The sequence below is a fragment of the Amphiprion ocellaris genome, chromosome 5 (assembly GCF_022539595.1).
Source record: "Amphiprion ocellaris isolate individual 3 ecotype Okinawa chromosome 5, ASM2253959v1, whole genome shotgun sequence".
Taxonomy (NCBI): domain Eukaryota; kingdom Metazoa; phylum Chordata; class Actinopteri; family Pomacentridae; genus Amphiprion; species Amphiprion ocellaris.
The window spans coordinates 9,109,090-9,124,490 of record NC_072770.1 but is presented as its reverse complement, the minus strand read 5'-3'; the positions used below and the strand labels follow the sequence as shown (position 1 = coordinate 9,124,490).

The following is a 15,401-nucleotide window of genomic DNA, read 5'->3' as shown; positions in this document are numbered from 1 at the left end:
AATGCTACATTGTGTTAGCTAATGGTGTTGAAAGGCTAACTGATGATTAGAAAACCCTTGTGCAGTTATGTTAGCACATGAATAAAAGTGTGAGTTTTCATGGAAAACATGAAATTGTCTGGGTGACCCCAGACTTTTGAACAGTAGTGTATATAGACAACAAATAAACAAATGTGAAATTTACAGAATGTTTTTTTTAAGTGGAAACGATAAAGATCATAGTCACTGCAATTCCAGTTACTCATCTTTATGAGCAGGCTTAGACACTGGAGAGTCGGGCAGCAGCTTCAGTAGATTAGTCACCGCGAGGACGGCCCTTAATAAAAGACAGATTCAGAAGAAAAGCAGCGTTTGAGCTGTGCTGAGTGACAGCATGTGATAACGGTGATTAAACGCTGCTGCGGGCCAATGCTAACACGCTGACTCACTTCTTCATTAAGGGCCGCCACATCTATTTCAAGAAACACATGCACCGACTTACACCTGAGGCTTCTTCAAACATATGACTGCACTTCCTGAGTCACCTGCTACTGAATCATCGTGTGTGTGTGTGTGTGTGTGTGTGTGTGTGTGTGTGTGTGTGTGTGTGTGTGCGCAGCTGCAGCCTACAAGTAAGATATGAGTAAAGGATGAAGCATGAACACACACAGAGCTCCTGATAAGCTCAGGGGAGTCATAGCGTCCCAGTTCATTTGGATTAGCAGACAGACACACTGACACACATACAAGTCAGACACGCAGGCCGGAGATCTGTTTCCAGAGAGCAAAACCTGCTCAGAATTTCCCGTCGGACTCTATAATTGAGGTTGCTTTGTCATTTCTTCAGTAAAAATTTCACAACGGCGTGAAATCAAGTTCAGGGTTTTGTCTCGTCAAGTTATAGCTTCATTCAGGCTGATTGGAGTTAAGCGAAACAATATTCTTTCAGCTTTACCAAAATAGATATGATTTGAATGAAGAGCATACGGTCAGGGGGCATGAAGACAATGATTAAAGCTATGGGGACATTTGAAAAAGCACAGGACAGGTGAATCTTTGCCGTGCACCAGCTGAGCCCTCTAGGGGACAGAAATGTAAAAAAAATAAAAAAATAAAAAATACAATGTAGTTTTCTGTAGTTCTTTCACACAAAAAACTAACTAAGAATTGCATTTAAAACAGCCAAAAATATACTAGAGCTTACTGTCGGCATGGAAAAAAGTGAAAAATCCTTCTTTGACAACAAAAATTAGCTAAATCCTTAGAAATTAGCGATTGTGTGATTTGTCAGACAGTTTATGATAAAACAGAGCAAACAACATCAATTTCTGTCAGTCTGCGTCAGCTCTAGAAGCACAAAAACAGACAACAGTTCTTAGAGTATAGTATTACACGTGTGATTCGGTAAATTTTGGTTTCAATTATTGTAATATTTCTGTCTGTCTCTTACAGGAGGGAGGTCTGTGGTCCTCTGAGTCAACAGGGACAAGCAGTGTTCTAAATGAGGTGAGTCCTGCTACATCCAATCAGCGTTTTTTTAGTAAAACTCTAGTATAAATTCATCTTTACGTGAATAGTTAGCTCAGGTCAATGTTGTGAATTGTGATGCAGCAGTAAATGTAGTGTAATATTATTGGACACGATATGCTAAAAGTAAAAGATGATATAATTGTGGCAAAAGCTTTTGAACTGAACAATAGAGTTAAAACCTGAATAACATATTTTGTAAAAAAATGAAATATGGAGTACTCAAAACATAATGGTGTAAACTTAAGGTAATGTCAGGGTCATTCCAGAATTGGAGGACATTTGGGCTTCAAAATTTTTGAAAAATTAACCTTTTACAGTTTTCTGCTACATATTCATCAATAATAGGTAATAAATCATCAAAGGCTTGCTTGGCTCAGATTACACATCAATGGTACAATTTTTATTCCATGTTTTATTTGTTGTTTGCTAACCCTACTCTAATCACAGTAACAGGGTTACTAATCCATGCTAATGTTAGCTTTTTTCCGCAGTAGAAGCTAGATATTTAGCTAGCTGTTACTGCTGACCAAGAGGACAAACTTACTGATGGAAAAAAGTAAAGAAAAAATGCAAAAGAATTTGTCTTATCCTGATAATATGAGGTAGAGTGAGACAATCAATCAAGGCTGACAATGTTATGAAAATCAGAAAAATAGAAGCAAGGACATGGCTTTGCTCTACCCATTCTTTAGGAAAACTGATGATCTAAACAACAAAACAAGACACAAAATGACAGACACAAGATGCAAGACAAAAACAAGACACAAAACAACAGAAATGAAACAAATGACAAAAACGAGGCACAAAAATAACAACACAGAAATGACAGAAGCGTCATCAACAGGGTTGTTGTAGGACACATGTTCCATGCATAATAATTATTTAAAATATTATGTTGATTAAAAAAATGTTCTCACAATTACAAGAAACATCAATGGAAAAAATAATACCAAAAACAGGAGATTTAAATTTCATTTGAACTGCTTTATTTGAGATTCAATTTGGTCATCATCGGGGTGGGACAAGAGAAAAATGGCAATTTAGGGGAACGTCAGACTTATTTTTAGAAAATATTTTCCAACATTCTTTTCTCCTATTTTTTTAGATTTGATCTCAGGAGAAGTAAATTTACACAACAACTGCATGTTTTAGTACTTTGTACACGGATTATGTGAAATTTGATGGGTGGGACGTAAAATGTCCTCCAGTTCTGGATTGACACATAACTGTTAAAAATGTATAAGAAACAGAACAGTGCATAATGGTTTAATATGCATAAAAACTGTCACAAAATAATAATAACTAAAAGTAAATAGTAACTAGGAAATAGTAATAACTGACTATCAAAAATACGTCCTATAGGCGTGGAAAAAATGACCAACTCTCACAGCATAAAAGACGATACACAGCTCAGTATTTTCAGTATTTTCTTGGGGTGTAAATCACTGCTAAGAAATGGTCCTGGATTTTATTTTCAACAATAAATCCTGCTGCCTCTGAATGCTGACTTCTCCTGGTGATTTTTTGAAGATCTTTAAAGAAGGTTTTTGGACATGTGAACACGGTCAAATCTTAGACTCCGGCGTGTGATTTGGGACTTAGTTTCCACATCATAACTTCTTGTCCCTCCTCACTCAGCACCAGGTGTATAACCCCCGTCCCCCAGATCGAGGGGTCCCCACGTCCTACCTACAGCGGGAACCGCATCACGGCCAGTCCCAGCCTCCGCTCCATTCCCAGCGCTTCCAGCACACATATGCCCCGAGTCGGTTCCAGCCGACGTATCCCTACCTGCCCCAGAGCCTCATCGACCTCCCCCCGACGATCTCCCTGTCAGACGGCGAGGAGCCGCCACCGTACCAGGGCCCCTGCACCCTGCAGCTTCGGGACCCCGAGCAGCAGATGGAGCTGAACCGCGAGTCGGTCCGAGCGCCGCCGAACAGAACCGTGTTCGACTCCCACCCCCTCGATCCATCCAACTCCTGTCTGCAGGCCAGGTAACAGCAAGGAAGTTATTTATTGTGTTTAGGGTCACTGCCTTGTTCTTGTATTGACTGATTCCACATCATGAGCAGCAGAAAAGATAATTGTACACTACCATTGAAAAGTTTGGGGTCACCCAGACAATTTCATGTTTTCCATGAAAACTCACACTTTAATTCATGTGCTAACATAATTGCAAAAGGGTTTTCTAATCATCAATTAGCCTTTCAACACCATTAGCTAACGCAATGTAGCATTAGAACACAGGAGTGATGGTTGCTGGAAATGTTCCTCTGTATCCCTATGGAGATATTTCATTAAAAATCAGCTGTTTCCAGCTAGAATATTCATTTACCACATTAACAGTGTCAAGACTGTATTTCTGATTCATTTAATATTATCTTCATTGAACAAAAATTGCTTTTTCTTTCAAAAATAAGTGACCCCAAACTTTTGAACGATAGTGTATAGAGTTGTCAACAAAAGTTTCCATACATTTGTAAAGACCATTTATATCATAGCAGTCTTGAGTTTCCAAAGACTTCCAGAACTCTTATTTTCAATGATGGAATCATTGAAACGTGTGTGTCCTAGCCACAAAATACAATCAAGCATTTTGATTCTTTCACAGGTCCCACATCGTGCCCCTTTATCAGCAAATAATTAAAGTCTTACATGATACCACAACATTTATTTCAATTTTCCAGTTCTAAATACCACAAAGATGGGCCATTTCACCATACTGCATAATCCTTGGTTTTAGTTCTGTACTGAACAGACTATTTCAGAGTCTGTAGCTGTAAAAACAGCTGTCTTGCTGCTGTCCACAGCCCCTTCAGGAAGAAGACTCTCCCTGAATCAATTTAATGTTATCTTCAGTGAAGAAAACTGCTTTTCTTTTTTTAAAAAAAAAGGACATTTATAAGTGACCCCAAACTTTTGAATGGCAGTGTTTCCAGTCCAACCAGCTGCTAAGTTAACCCTGCACTAACCTTTAAATCACACCTTTAAATTTTCCTGCAGTTTCAATTAGGAAGGACGTTCCTGTTCCAACAAAATAGTTCAGGGAAATAAAAGTCCCTGTTTGAGTCACTGTGTTGCTCTTTGTACTGACTGTGACTCAGATTTTTGAGTGGATGTTCTCAATGCTAAAATGCAGAAGTGGAAAAAGTAACTGAAAACTTCGAATAATCCCCCCCTAAAGTAGACGAGAAGCCTAATGGTTATTTATTTCTGCTTTTGGACCCATCTGCATTAGCATCTCTGAACTACAAGCAGTATCTGGGTGGGGTTTTGCTTTCACTCGCTCATTTTTCACTGCAATATTAAGTCCTGGAAACAGCACCAGCATGACTAGAAGTAGACAGAACTTAAAAATGTCTTCTGTGCAGGATCACACAGTTTTAATGATAGAAATCATAAAAAAGAGAAAAATAAAAGTTGAATTTCTATAGATTTTTTTAAAATTAAAAAAAAAATTATTTGACAAGAAATAAAACACCTGGAATCAACAGGTTTGCAAGTGTATACAGGTGCCACCAACGCTAGAAAAAATGGTGGCTGTATAGGTTATAGATAGATTTTTTGATTTTTTTTTTTTATAGATTTTGGTTTGACCAAATAGGTGATTTTTGACCGAGTTTTCAATCGGACATATAGAATAAAACCATTCTGACAAAGTATTACGAATTTAAGCTTAGATTTCGTTCATTTTCCTGACAGAAACCCGTGTTATATATGTTTGTTTCAAGCATGATCGTTTCTTTTTAGCATCTGGCTTTGATAAATAGTGTAATATGGGGATTTTTTTAAAGATAACATGAATGTCAAATCCGTCTAGTCTATCACTTGGCTCTTATTATCTCGTTTGCACACTTCTTTATGTCGATCTTTATACACTCAGTGTGAAGTCATCTGCATAATCTTGCTACTGTTGTTAAAAACTTGCCAAGAAATGTCTGCTTCTTGCACTAATATTGACTCAGGTTGTCGTGTGTGCAGCCAAACAAAAGTTGTATCAGCCTCAAGGAAATCAGCACCTTTAATCTCCTCCTCAGTAGTTCCAAGGCCAGAAGGCAGTACTTCTTGAAGAGCAGGGGCGAAACTTAAACCCTGCTGGAGACAGATAGTAAATGCAGGCTTCTTTCATAATCCCTACAGTCTGCCTGTTCCTCATTATGCTGCACCTCCACTTGGTACTGTCCTTGTTTTTCGGCTCCCTTCATTCTAATTTATCCTCGTTTTATTTGCTCCCAGTCTGCAGGCGCCTCCTCCGAGCGTCCACTCGGGCATCAGTGTGCTAGAAGCCCAGGAGGCCTTGTCCCGGCACCAGAAGCAGGGCTCTCGAGTTGAAGGAGCTCCCCCGACCTACAGCGAGGTCATCGGGCACTACTACCACCCTTCGTCCCTGAACTCCACCCACAGCCACCGAACTGTGCCGCAAGCGCCGCCGTCCTCGCTCATACAGGGTCTGCTCCGACCTCCGCCTCAGCAGCAAGGAAGCGTGGACAACAGGAACACAAGGAATACAAAGGAGAAATCCCAGAAGCCCCAGCAGGTGTGACAGTACTGCTTCCTGTTTCCTAGCCGGCGAGAAAAAAAACAACAAACAGGATTACGTCTGATCAGCGGACAACGAGGAAAAATCACATGAATGGTAAAAAAAAAAAGAGCTGGTCGGTTGTTTCACAGTTTCCCCTGCTTCACACTTCGAGAGGCGGCAAGACGAGCACCTGGAAACCCCATCACTCCTGCAGAGCACAGTCACAGGAGAACATCTGGTACTTCACGTTCCACAGCTTTCTGTCCGAGGAGCACTTCAGATGAACCCATGATGATGTCAGAGAAGAGTTGGCAGAAGGCGGAAAAGGGGAAAACCTTTCCGTCCTCATCCCTCCTCCATCAGACTGATCCACATAGTCTTCATTCATTATATATATTTACGTGTTCCATTTGTTTCTATAGAGCATTTTTCTTCATTTTTTTGTCTTTTTCACACTTGCCAGAAAATTCCTGTCCAGGCGAACATGTTGCAATCTTCTTGGGTCTTCCATGTTTTAGGATTTATTTTTTGTTTTCTAGTGATAATCCCTCCACCCACCCACTCGCTGCTTCGAGTCCTTTTAGTCCACGTCCTCGACTCCTGCGCCAGGCTTTAGCTGTATCACGGGGACATGTTAGCACCTTAGGACATTTTCCAGAAAGAGTTTAAATTTTAGTTGAATCTTGAATTAGAACACCAGTTGTAGCACAGTGCTGATCGTCCTCAAGCTAAAAGTTCTGCCTTACATCAACCAACCGATGCAGGAGATGTCGCTGGACCCCCTTTTTTTAGTTTCTTAATTTTTCTAAAGAAGGTTTGCACAAAGTTCAAGACTGTTCACCACAGAGAAAGAAATAATTCGCTACTTGATCGATGATGAGAGAAAAACTAGAGAAAGTAGGGGTATTTTTCTAAACTTTATGGATTCATATGAGATGTTTTTCTTTGATTTTTTTTATTTGTTGTGTAGTTATCGAAAAAGAAACAGACATCAGTAATCTGTTGGGGTGCCAACTTTCACGTTGAACATTTTGCCGCGTACATGTTGATGTGTATATATGTTGTATACGGAGTATATATACAGACATGTATGCAAACTGAGAGCGAAAAGCACGAATTTAGAGTTATTTATATAATTGCTGAAAAGAATTGCACTATTTTTTAGTATGCGCAGACGGAACGTTTCAGTGAGACTTGTGAAGGAGCTCTGTCTATGGAGGCGTAAAAACGAAAGAGAGAGGTGAAAATGTGGAATCTTACCAGGGATTCGGACCAGAACAGTGCACAGCAGCTGCTATCGTGAACAATTTATGGCGAGATTCTGACGTTGGTGCAGCGGACTCAGACCAACCGTTACTGTACCATTGATCAAAAGAAGAAAAAAAATCTCCAGTTTATGCAAAATGTCTGAGTCCTGCGAGCCCACCACAAGTCAGCATCCAACCTGCGGGCCCAATCAGAAACTCTGCTCGTCGCTCTCTCAGTCTCACCCCATTGGCCGAATCGTTAGCCAATCCCAAAGCTGGCTGTCACTACCTCGACCGAACAAGTCAAGCACATACGAGTTTGTTAATCAGACTTTTAAACAGACGTCTGAACTAATCAAGACAGTGTGTAATGTAACAGTAGAACTAGCAGTAGAGTAAGATGTGGTAGAGTTAGCTTTTAATTTTTAATCCTGCTGTGTGTTATTTTATTTGAATGTCAAGAGTTTTTGTTCGCCGGTTGGGAAGAGAGAGAACGAGGCAGAATTAGTGACACCTAACGTCCCCCTTGAAGTGCATTAACTCAGGAAGAAAGCCAGTCGCCCAACGGGCCCTAAATGTTCGATACGCCGGCTGTGCACTGCTGTGGCCGCACATGCACGAAATTACATCTCCAGTCGAACACCTCCAGTTTCCTTTAAAGTTCCTTCTCTTCTCTTGCCTTTTTTTAACACAAACTCTGGTAAGTTTCCTTCTCTCACAGGCATCTCTGAGCACTTTACTGCACCAAGAAGGAGACAACAATCTTCTGTCAGCCAGCGTCGGCCTCAGTTTACCTAAAGCACCTAAAAACTACAGTAGAACCCTTTAGGTTAAATTCTTCAACCTTTAGAGCTGCACTTTTAAAAGATGCAAAGAGTTTTGCACCAAAGCGTTGGACTTTTTTTTTTTTACTCACATCTTCTGAATCTGAAATCACTAGATTATCAGAAGAATATTTAATGGTTTTCATGCCAGTACCATAATTTTCAATACTTACGGTTCTCATTTTGCCTTTACAAGCAGAACTTTGACTAAATAAAAACTGGAAAAAGAAAAATTATTTGAATTAGGAAGTGATTTATCAAATAATACATAAAAATTATCCTAAATGCAGCCAGACATTTGATCCTAAATTTAGTTTTTGGCACTAAAACAATGTAGAAGTTTGATATCGAGCCCAGGTTGTTTTTTTTTTTTTTTTTTTTTAAAGATCATGTGACCCTTTGGTCTGTTTTATATTTTTAACTTCCTCCTCTGTTGTCTATGTTTTTGGAACAAAACTCTTTTTGTGTTGAATGCAGCACAAGTTGGGTTGTTGAAACTAGACACACTGAAGTGTTGAAATGTGACACGAGTGTTAATAGCAACTTGCCTTGTGTCATCTCTTTAAGAGTGTAGAAACATAGAAATAATACAGTTTTAGCTCATCAAAGTAGAAAATCTCAATATAACGACGTATTTGTACTTTTTTTGTTTAAAGTTGCTGCTTATATTTATATGAAAAGCGTTCACTGCGACCAACGCTGTTTTAACTCGGTGCTCGTGAATTTTTACTGATGTGACGACACCACAAGCTGGTCCAGATGACGTCACCGTCCTCTAGTGTCCAGTTTTTATGCAACAGCGTCCTCCACAGGGTCCGAACCAAACTGCAGCCAGAACTCCTGAAGCTGAGTTAGCTTGATTTTGCAAGCCGAGGAGAGGAGAGAGTCAAAAAGGCCAAAAAAAAGACGTTTTATTGTCTGATGTGGTGAATCTTTGTCTTTTCTTCTTGCTGGTGTCTAAGCTGGACGTAAAGAGGACCAGTTTGTGTCATTGAATTGTCATTACTTTTAAATTACAGAGCAAAGCATCCATTCTTTAGAAGGATGAACCACAGCTGAACTTTGCAGAACTTTCCTTGAAATCACCTACTTTCTAAATCCCTTAAGACTCTTTTAACAAACTGAACTTTGCACAATAAAAAAATGATTTCATCTGGTTTTTCAATGTAATAACCAGAAAAAACCATTTACGTCCATAATTAGGTATTAGTTTGCAAACCCAAACTTTTGTAGCTTCATTGTTTGCCATATTTGTCCATGTTAAGGTTAGTTTTCATTAATTTCTCCTTAGTTATACGTTTTTACTTGTCTTCTCTGGAGCAAGCAAATATGATATATAACTTAAAAATCTTTTCTATAAAAGAGCTGGTGGGTTATTTTTTCATCCAGATGTTTAGAAGAGTCTTTGAGGATTCTACCAATCCATTTAAAACAGCGTTCAGCATTCACGATTGCTTATGCTTTTGACTTTTTAACTGTAATGGTAAAACCTGAAAGTTCAGCTTTTAACTCCCGTGACACAAAGAAAGACAAAAAAAATAATAATCGACACGTAATCACAAATCATTCCTTATCGATTCGCCTTCCCTCTGTCTTATTTATTATCTCTCTTTCACCTTTGTTCCTGTTATTTAATGACTAGCACTTATGGAAAGAAAAAAATCATGATATGAAGAAATGAATCTCTTGACCCAAAGCAGCTAAAGGACTAATGATTGGCTCAATCAAAGTATGAATCACCTTTCACCTTGTAATGAGGTTATTAGCCTGGTCCTATGATGCAAGTTTAGCTAATTTATTGATCTGTATTTTATTGTCTTTTCCCCTACATCAATATGTTACTTGTGTTTGGATGAGGCTATTTAAAAACGGTTCGGTTTCCTGCGTTGGAGGGTTTGCAGCGGGTATGATAAGACTGGACAGGTTCTAATGAAGGCGTTATAGTAGAATCAAGTTGATAATTATTTAAAATGATGTACCTACAGCTGAATTCATATGGAAGAAATTAGTGTAGTATCAATCTGTCACTTCAGGGAAAGCTGACGCTGGCTGACCATACAAAACAGGACAGAAGAAGGAGGAGTGAAAACTCATTTACAGGCTGACTAGTGTTTGTTTTTTTTTTTTTAATTCAATGTACTATCTACACATGCACACTGGTGTGTTTACATGGCTTTCACCAGTGCATTCCATTTTTATTTTTTCTAGATTTGAGCTGCACAAAACCCACATATGAAGCGGATCACGTGTAAAATGCCTCCATGCCGGCGATAATCTGCACCTGTTTGAGGTGATCACATGCTTTCCTTTGCTTTAAGCCAGCGTGAAGGCAGCTTTGCAGTGTTAGCACATTAGCATTTCGGCTAGCGGGTGACAACTTTTTCCCAGAGCTGTGTGTGTGGGTGTGCGGTTAATGTACACCAACCTGGCCTGGGAAAGACCTCCAGCCGTCTAGACAAAAACTAAACACACACAGAACAGACTAAACAAACTCACCTCAGAAGCAGACCTTCCACACACACACAAACACACACACACACACACAGACACACTTTCATTCACCCACTTCATTTTTTCAGCTTATTGTGGACCACACAAGATCGCACAAACACTGATCTCACACCCCTGGATTGCCTCCAGAGTCCCTCCTTCCTCTTCCTGTCTGAGCTCCTCCTGTTACCTAGAGACGCCTGCTGCCCAATGACAGAGCTCCTTCTTATAGACCCCGGTCCTCGCTGCCATTGGCCGGCCGTCTTTTACGTCAGTCTCCTCGGAAACGTTCGTCGTTTATTATTGTTGCTATGTCGTACAAGTGTGCCTGCCTGCGCTGAGACAGGCGAAATGTGAGTGGCTAGTTTGGGCTGTCAATCATCCCACGCCACGCCGTCTCAGATGATGATGATGATGATAATTGGATGATGGTGATGAGATTTATGATGATGATGATGAAGATAGATGTTTTTGTTAGTGATGCCGCAAAGATCGTTGCAATACACCTACTATTTGCCTTTTTGATAATATTAGTCATATTTTAACGTAGTGTGCTTAATGTAAGTTTTTTTTATCGTTATTGTTGTTATTGTTGTTGTTGTTGTTTATTGACCTGAGAAGAAAAATGAGGTGATTTCACTTCAATCCATCGATCACACAAAAACTGTTTTTTGTTTTTTGTTTTTTTTCATTTGTTCATCCAACTTTGAGAGTGTAAAACTACCTAACACAAAAAAAACTGCAAGATCACTGGGGAGGACGTGTAAATACAAGAAAATGTACTTCAGCTTTTAAGTGCCCTTTTCCCATTTAGAGTACGCTTGTTAGTGTGCAGCCGTCTGAAGAGCAAAATGATTTGTATGTACATCTTTATTATTTTTTTACATAAACATATCCTAAGAACAGCTTATCTTTAAGCTAGCTAAATTTGTGAAACTTTACCCTCATCCAGTCCCTCTCTTTAGGGGAAAAAAAGCCCACTTTTAGCACATTTTTTTCATGCACCTACAAGTTTAAGTATGCTTCTTTTAAAACATCAAGTCCTGACGTCCCAGTTTGTTGACTAATCATCGCGCCTCCTTGCCTGGCCCAGCGTCTACATGTGTGCCTTCTGGTGTCCAGAGCTGAAGGAAGCCAATATGCTTAAAACTCCATTACTGTTGCCTTTTGACACGTAACCAACTTGGACAGCACAAAATATGTTAAAACTACACAGCCATGACTTATGGAAGTCTAGTCACAGCACGAAAAGGAAAAAAGAGTGTAACTCCTTGTAGATGCCCAGAAAAAATGGACACCTGCAACGAAATTATAAATGAGCAAATTTATCTGGTGGGGAAATTGACAAATGCAATGAAAATCTCTGCAATTGCTATTTAGTCTTAGAGATTAACCTTAAGGGAGAAGACTTTCTATGTCAAACTTCCTTACGCTGATGTTAGGTTCGAATAAGTTCGCTTTGGAAAGTCAGGTTTAAATGAGTCTGACTTAGAAAGTCAGGTTTAAATGTGTCTGACTTACTAAGTCTGACTTACTTAAACCTAACATGAACTTAACATTTTTTTCTGGAATAATTTGGCTTTTTGTCAATTTTACTTTTCCAAATGAAATAAGCTTCCATAATTACAACAGCATATGCTAAATATCAGTAATTCATCACACTGGTTACTCATGTTGTGTTTCCGAGATGTTGGAAAGTCAAAAATCCACTCTAGTGAACTTGTATTCGTAGTGTAGCATGTCCTTAAATGCATCAGAATGGTAATGATAGTTGATAATTGTTAGATAGCAAACAGTGTGCAAGGTGAAGGAATTCTGATTTTCTTATGACATTTATTGGGACACAACATTAGCTACTCTTTAAGTTTCTGGCTACCTGGAAAGAACCTGCTCCTTTAAAACCCACTACAGCCCAGTTTTCTGCATTTTTATAGGCATTTCCAAAGAATTAATCATCCTGAACAAGTCACGCCTGACTTGAACTTTTCACATTTTTTGGGGAAAGCTTCGCTTTTTCGTTGCCTTTTTCCAGTTTCAATCAATCACCTGTAGGGAAGTGTAATGCATACTGGCATTAAAGAAGAAAAACTGAATATTTTATTAAGAACAATGGAATGACTGAAGGAACACTCTGGAGAAAGGCAAACTAAAAAGAAACGTTTTCCCCTTTTTGTGTTTTTGCTCATTCTGCGTTGTTGTGTTCTTTTCTGCTTGCTCTGCTCTTTGAATCAGCGCTGCATGGCGCCTTTTACTCTGACAATGGTGAAGAAAAAATATACGAAAACACTCTCTTTTGGTTGCAGTATGTTATGTGTGCGTATTTAATAAGCCTCTGTACGTTACGGGACACAACGGCGCTCCGTTGCTTGTTCACCGCGGTGACTATTGTAGAAGTCTTCCACCTGTCTTTGAGTTTCATCCTGCAAGCATGTCAAATGTGGGACTTGTACAATAGATCCGTTTGTTCTGCTCAGGATTCCTACATGCAGCTGGTCCAGATGTTTGGCAGAAAAATACGATAAAATGCTGCGATTGTCCAATCCTCAGCTCTGGAGTGAGAGCCGCAGTGGGAACCAGGTGTGAGACAAAATGTAGGAACCCTGATCTGTTCTTGTAGAAAAACGTTGGGTTTCCCTTCGTTCAGATTTAGCACCAGGCTCATAACTCTTCCGTTGAAGTGCAATGAGAAAAAAAAGGTGAACGTGGTGCTAAAAACTTCAAGGTTTAACTCCAGTCTGTCACAGCATGGCTCACACACATATATAGAGACCTGCTTATTCTCAATGGTAATAACTGCTTATTTGTGTATTAAGACAGTTTATTTTAATTTATATTGGATGGTCTACGTGTTGCTTGGTTTGTTTTGTTGTCGTTTTTTCTTATTCTTCTCTGTTACAAACAGAAGACAATGGTTTATCGTTGTTGTCACAGAACATGGTATGAATCTGACACATTTCAGTTAGCCTTCGATTTAAAATATGAATAAAAGTTTTATAAATATTCTTGTGTCTCCTTTGGTGATTTATTTAAACTTGAACTGACTGCAGTTCTCTTTCCAGATGTCATTACAATACATCAGGCTGTACTTTATGTTTGCTTGGGGTTTGTTCACCACCTGAATTTAACTAAGCATATAGGTAAGAGCCTTCCACTGGATAATTACTGCAGTGATGAATACGTTTCAGCTGCAACAACTTATTTAACCCTAGAAATGAGAAGCTCCTCACTGCATCAGTGAGGAGCTTCTCATTTCTTTAACAACCATGTTGGAAGACATATCCTGTGGTCGTGGAAAGGATGTTAATCTGTCTCAGAAGAGTCAAATTATTGGCCTGCATCAAGCACAGAAAACAACTAAGAAGATTTCTGAAACTACTAAAATCGGGTTAAGAACCGTCCAACGCATCATTAACACCTGAAGGATAGTGGAGAACTTCAAAGAACAAATGTGGTCGGAAAAATTAGATGATTGTATGAAATAACAGTAGAACCCGCGGCTATGTTTAATAGTAAAAGTAAGAAAATTTCCACACGCACAATGCAAAGGGAACTCAAAGGATTGGAACTAAACAGCTGTAGCTCTAAGAAAACCACTGATCAGTGAGAATAATAAGGAAAAACAGGCTTCAGTTTGCTATGTAGCATAAAGATTGGACTCTGGAGTACTGAAAGAAGGTCATGTGGTCTGATGAGTCCAGATTTACCCTGTTCCCAAGTGATGGGGGCATCAGGGTAAGAAGAGAGGCAGATGAAGTGATGCACTCATCATGGCTAGTGGCTACCAGCCTGTGGGGGTTTGGGTTATGATCTGGGGTTGGTCAGGTTCAGCAACGTTATGTTCGGTGTACGGTGAATGTGTGTCATTCTCAGAGCTCATGGCAGTCCACTGAAATATTAGTGTACCACTTTTTTTTGGAAAAGGCAGTATGTAATCTCATACATTTTCACTCGCTCGGTTGGGTATACTTTTATAATTCTGGGAAAACAACCAATTGCACCCAGAACAACCTGAGGAAATGGTGGCATGGACTCAATAAGATGGTGGAAACCTTCTTCCAGATCCATGTTGACACAACAGCATCACACAGTCGCATTAGATCTGTCGGCTGCACATTAATGCTGTGGAACACCTCATAATTAGGTTGTTTCTGGAATACAAATATTCAGCAGTGATGCCCGAGTAAACATTTTAATGATGCATTAGCATTATGGGGCTTACTGTGTACTGTGACACTTTGTCCACTGACACAAGAAAAGATGGATGCACATGTTCATGTTTACACCCAAATCTGACCTTAATATCTGTCCATGGCAGCAGAATTCAAGTGTGTTCACATCAAATCTGACTGTTCTCTGACCTCTGCCATTGACAAGGTGTTCTCCACGCAGCTCCCACTCACTGGATGTTTTTGAATTACTCACCGTTCGCTGCAAAATCTAGAGACTGTTACGCATTAAAATCTGAGGAGATCAGCAGTTGTGACATGAACAGTTTGTGTCTGTATGGTCTAATGCATGACATTACAGCTACATGAATGTCTGATCAGATATTTGCATTAATGCACAGTACAGGCGTGTCTAATACAGTGATACACATTATGTATGCATTCACCCATGAGACAAGATTATTACATTAGAATGTTAAAAAAAAATTAAAAATCGAAGCCAAAATTGGAAGAAATAGCTAAAGAACATTTCCAAAAAGTGAATAAGGCATATGGAATACCTGTTTGGAATTATGATTTGGATGAATTAGATCTAAAACGTAGAAACAAATAGTGGAAAAACTGTAAGCCTAATTTTGGC

At 39.4% G+C, this 15,401-nt stretch overlaps 1 protein-coding gene across 2 annotated transcripts in view; it reads left to right on the top strand.

The window, feature by feature from the left end:
- pmepa1 (prostate transmembrane protein, androgen induced 1) overlaps positions 1 to 13,595 on the top strand; it is a 56,602-nt gene extending 43,007 nt beyond the window's left edge. For both annotated transcript variants that reach the window (XM_023267596.3, XM_023267605.3), the window contains exons 3-5: positions 1,432 to 1,485; positions 3,148 to 3,506; positions 5,749 to 13,595. In XM_023267596.3, the coding sequence (XP_023123364.1) occupies positions 1,432 to 1,485; positions 3,148 to 3,506; positions 5,749 to 6,055 (720 nt within the window). In that variant the 3' untranslated portion in view covers positions 6,056 to 13,595. The remainder of the gene's footprint in view (positions 1 to 1,431; positions 1,486 to 3,147; positions 3,507 to 5,748) is intronic.
- The last annotated feature ends 1,806 nt before the right edge of the window (positions 13,596 to 15,401 follow it).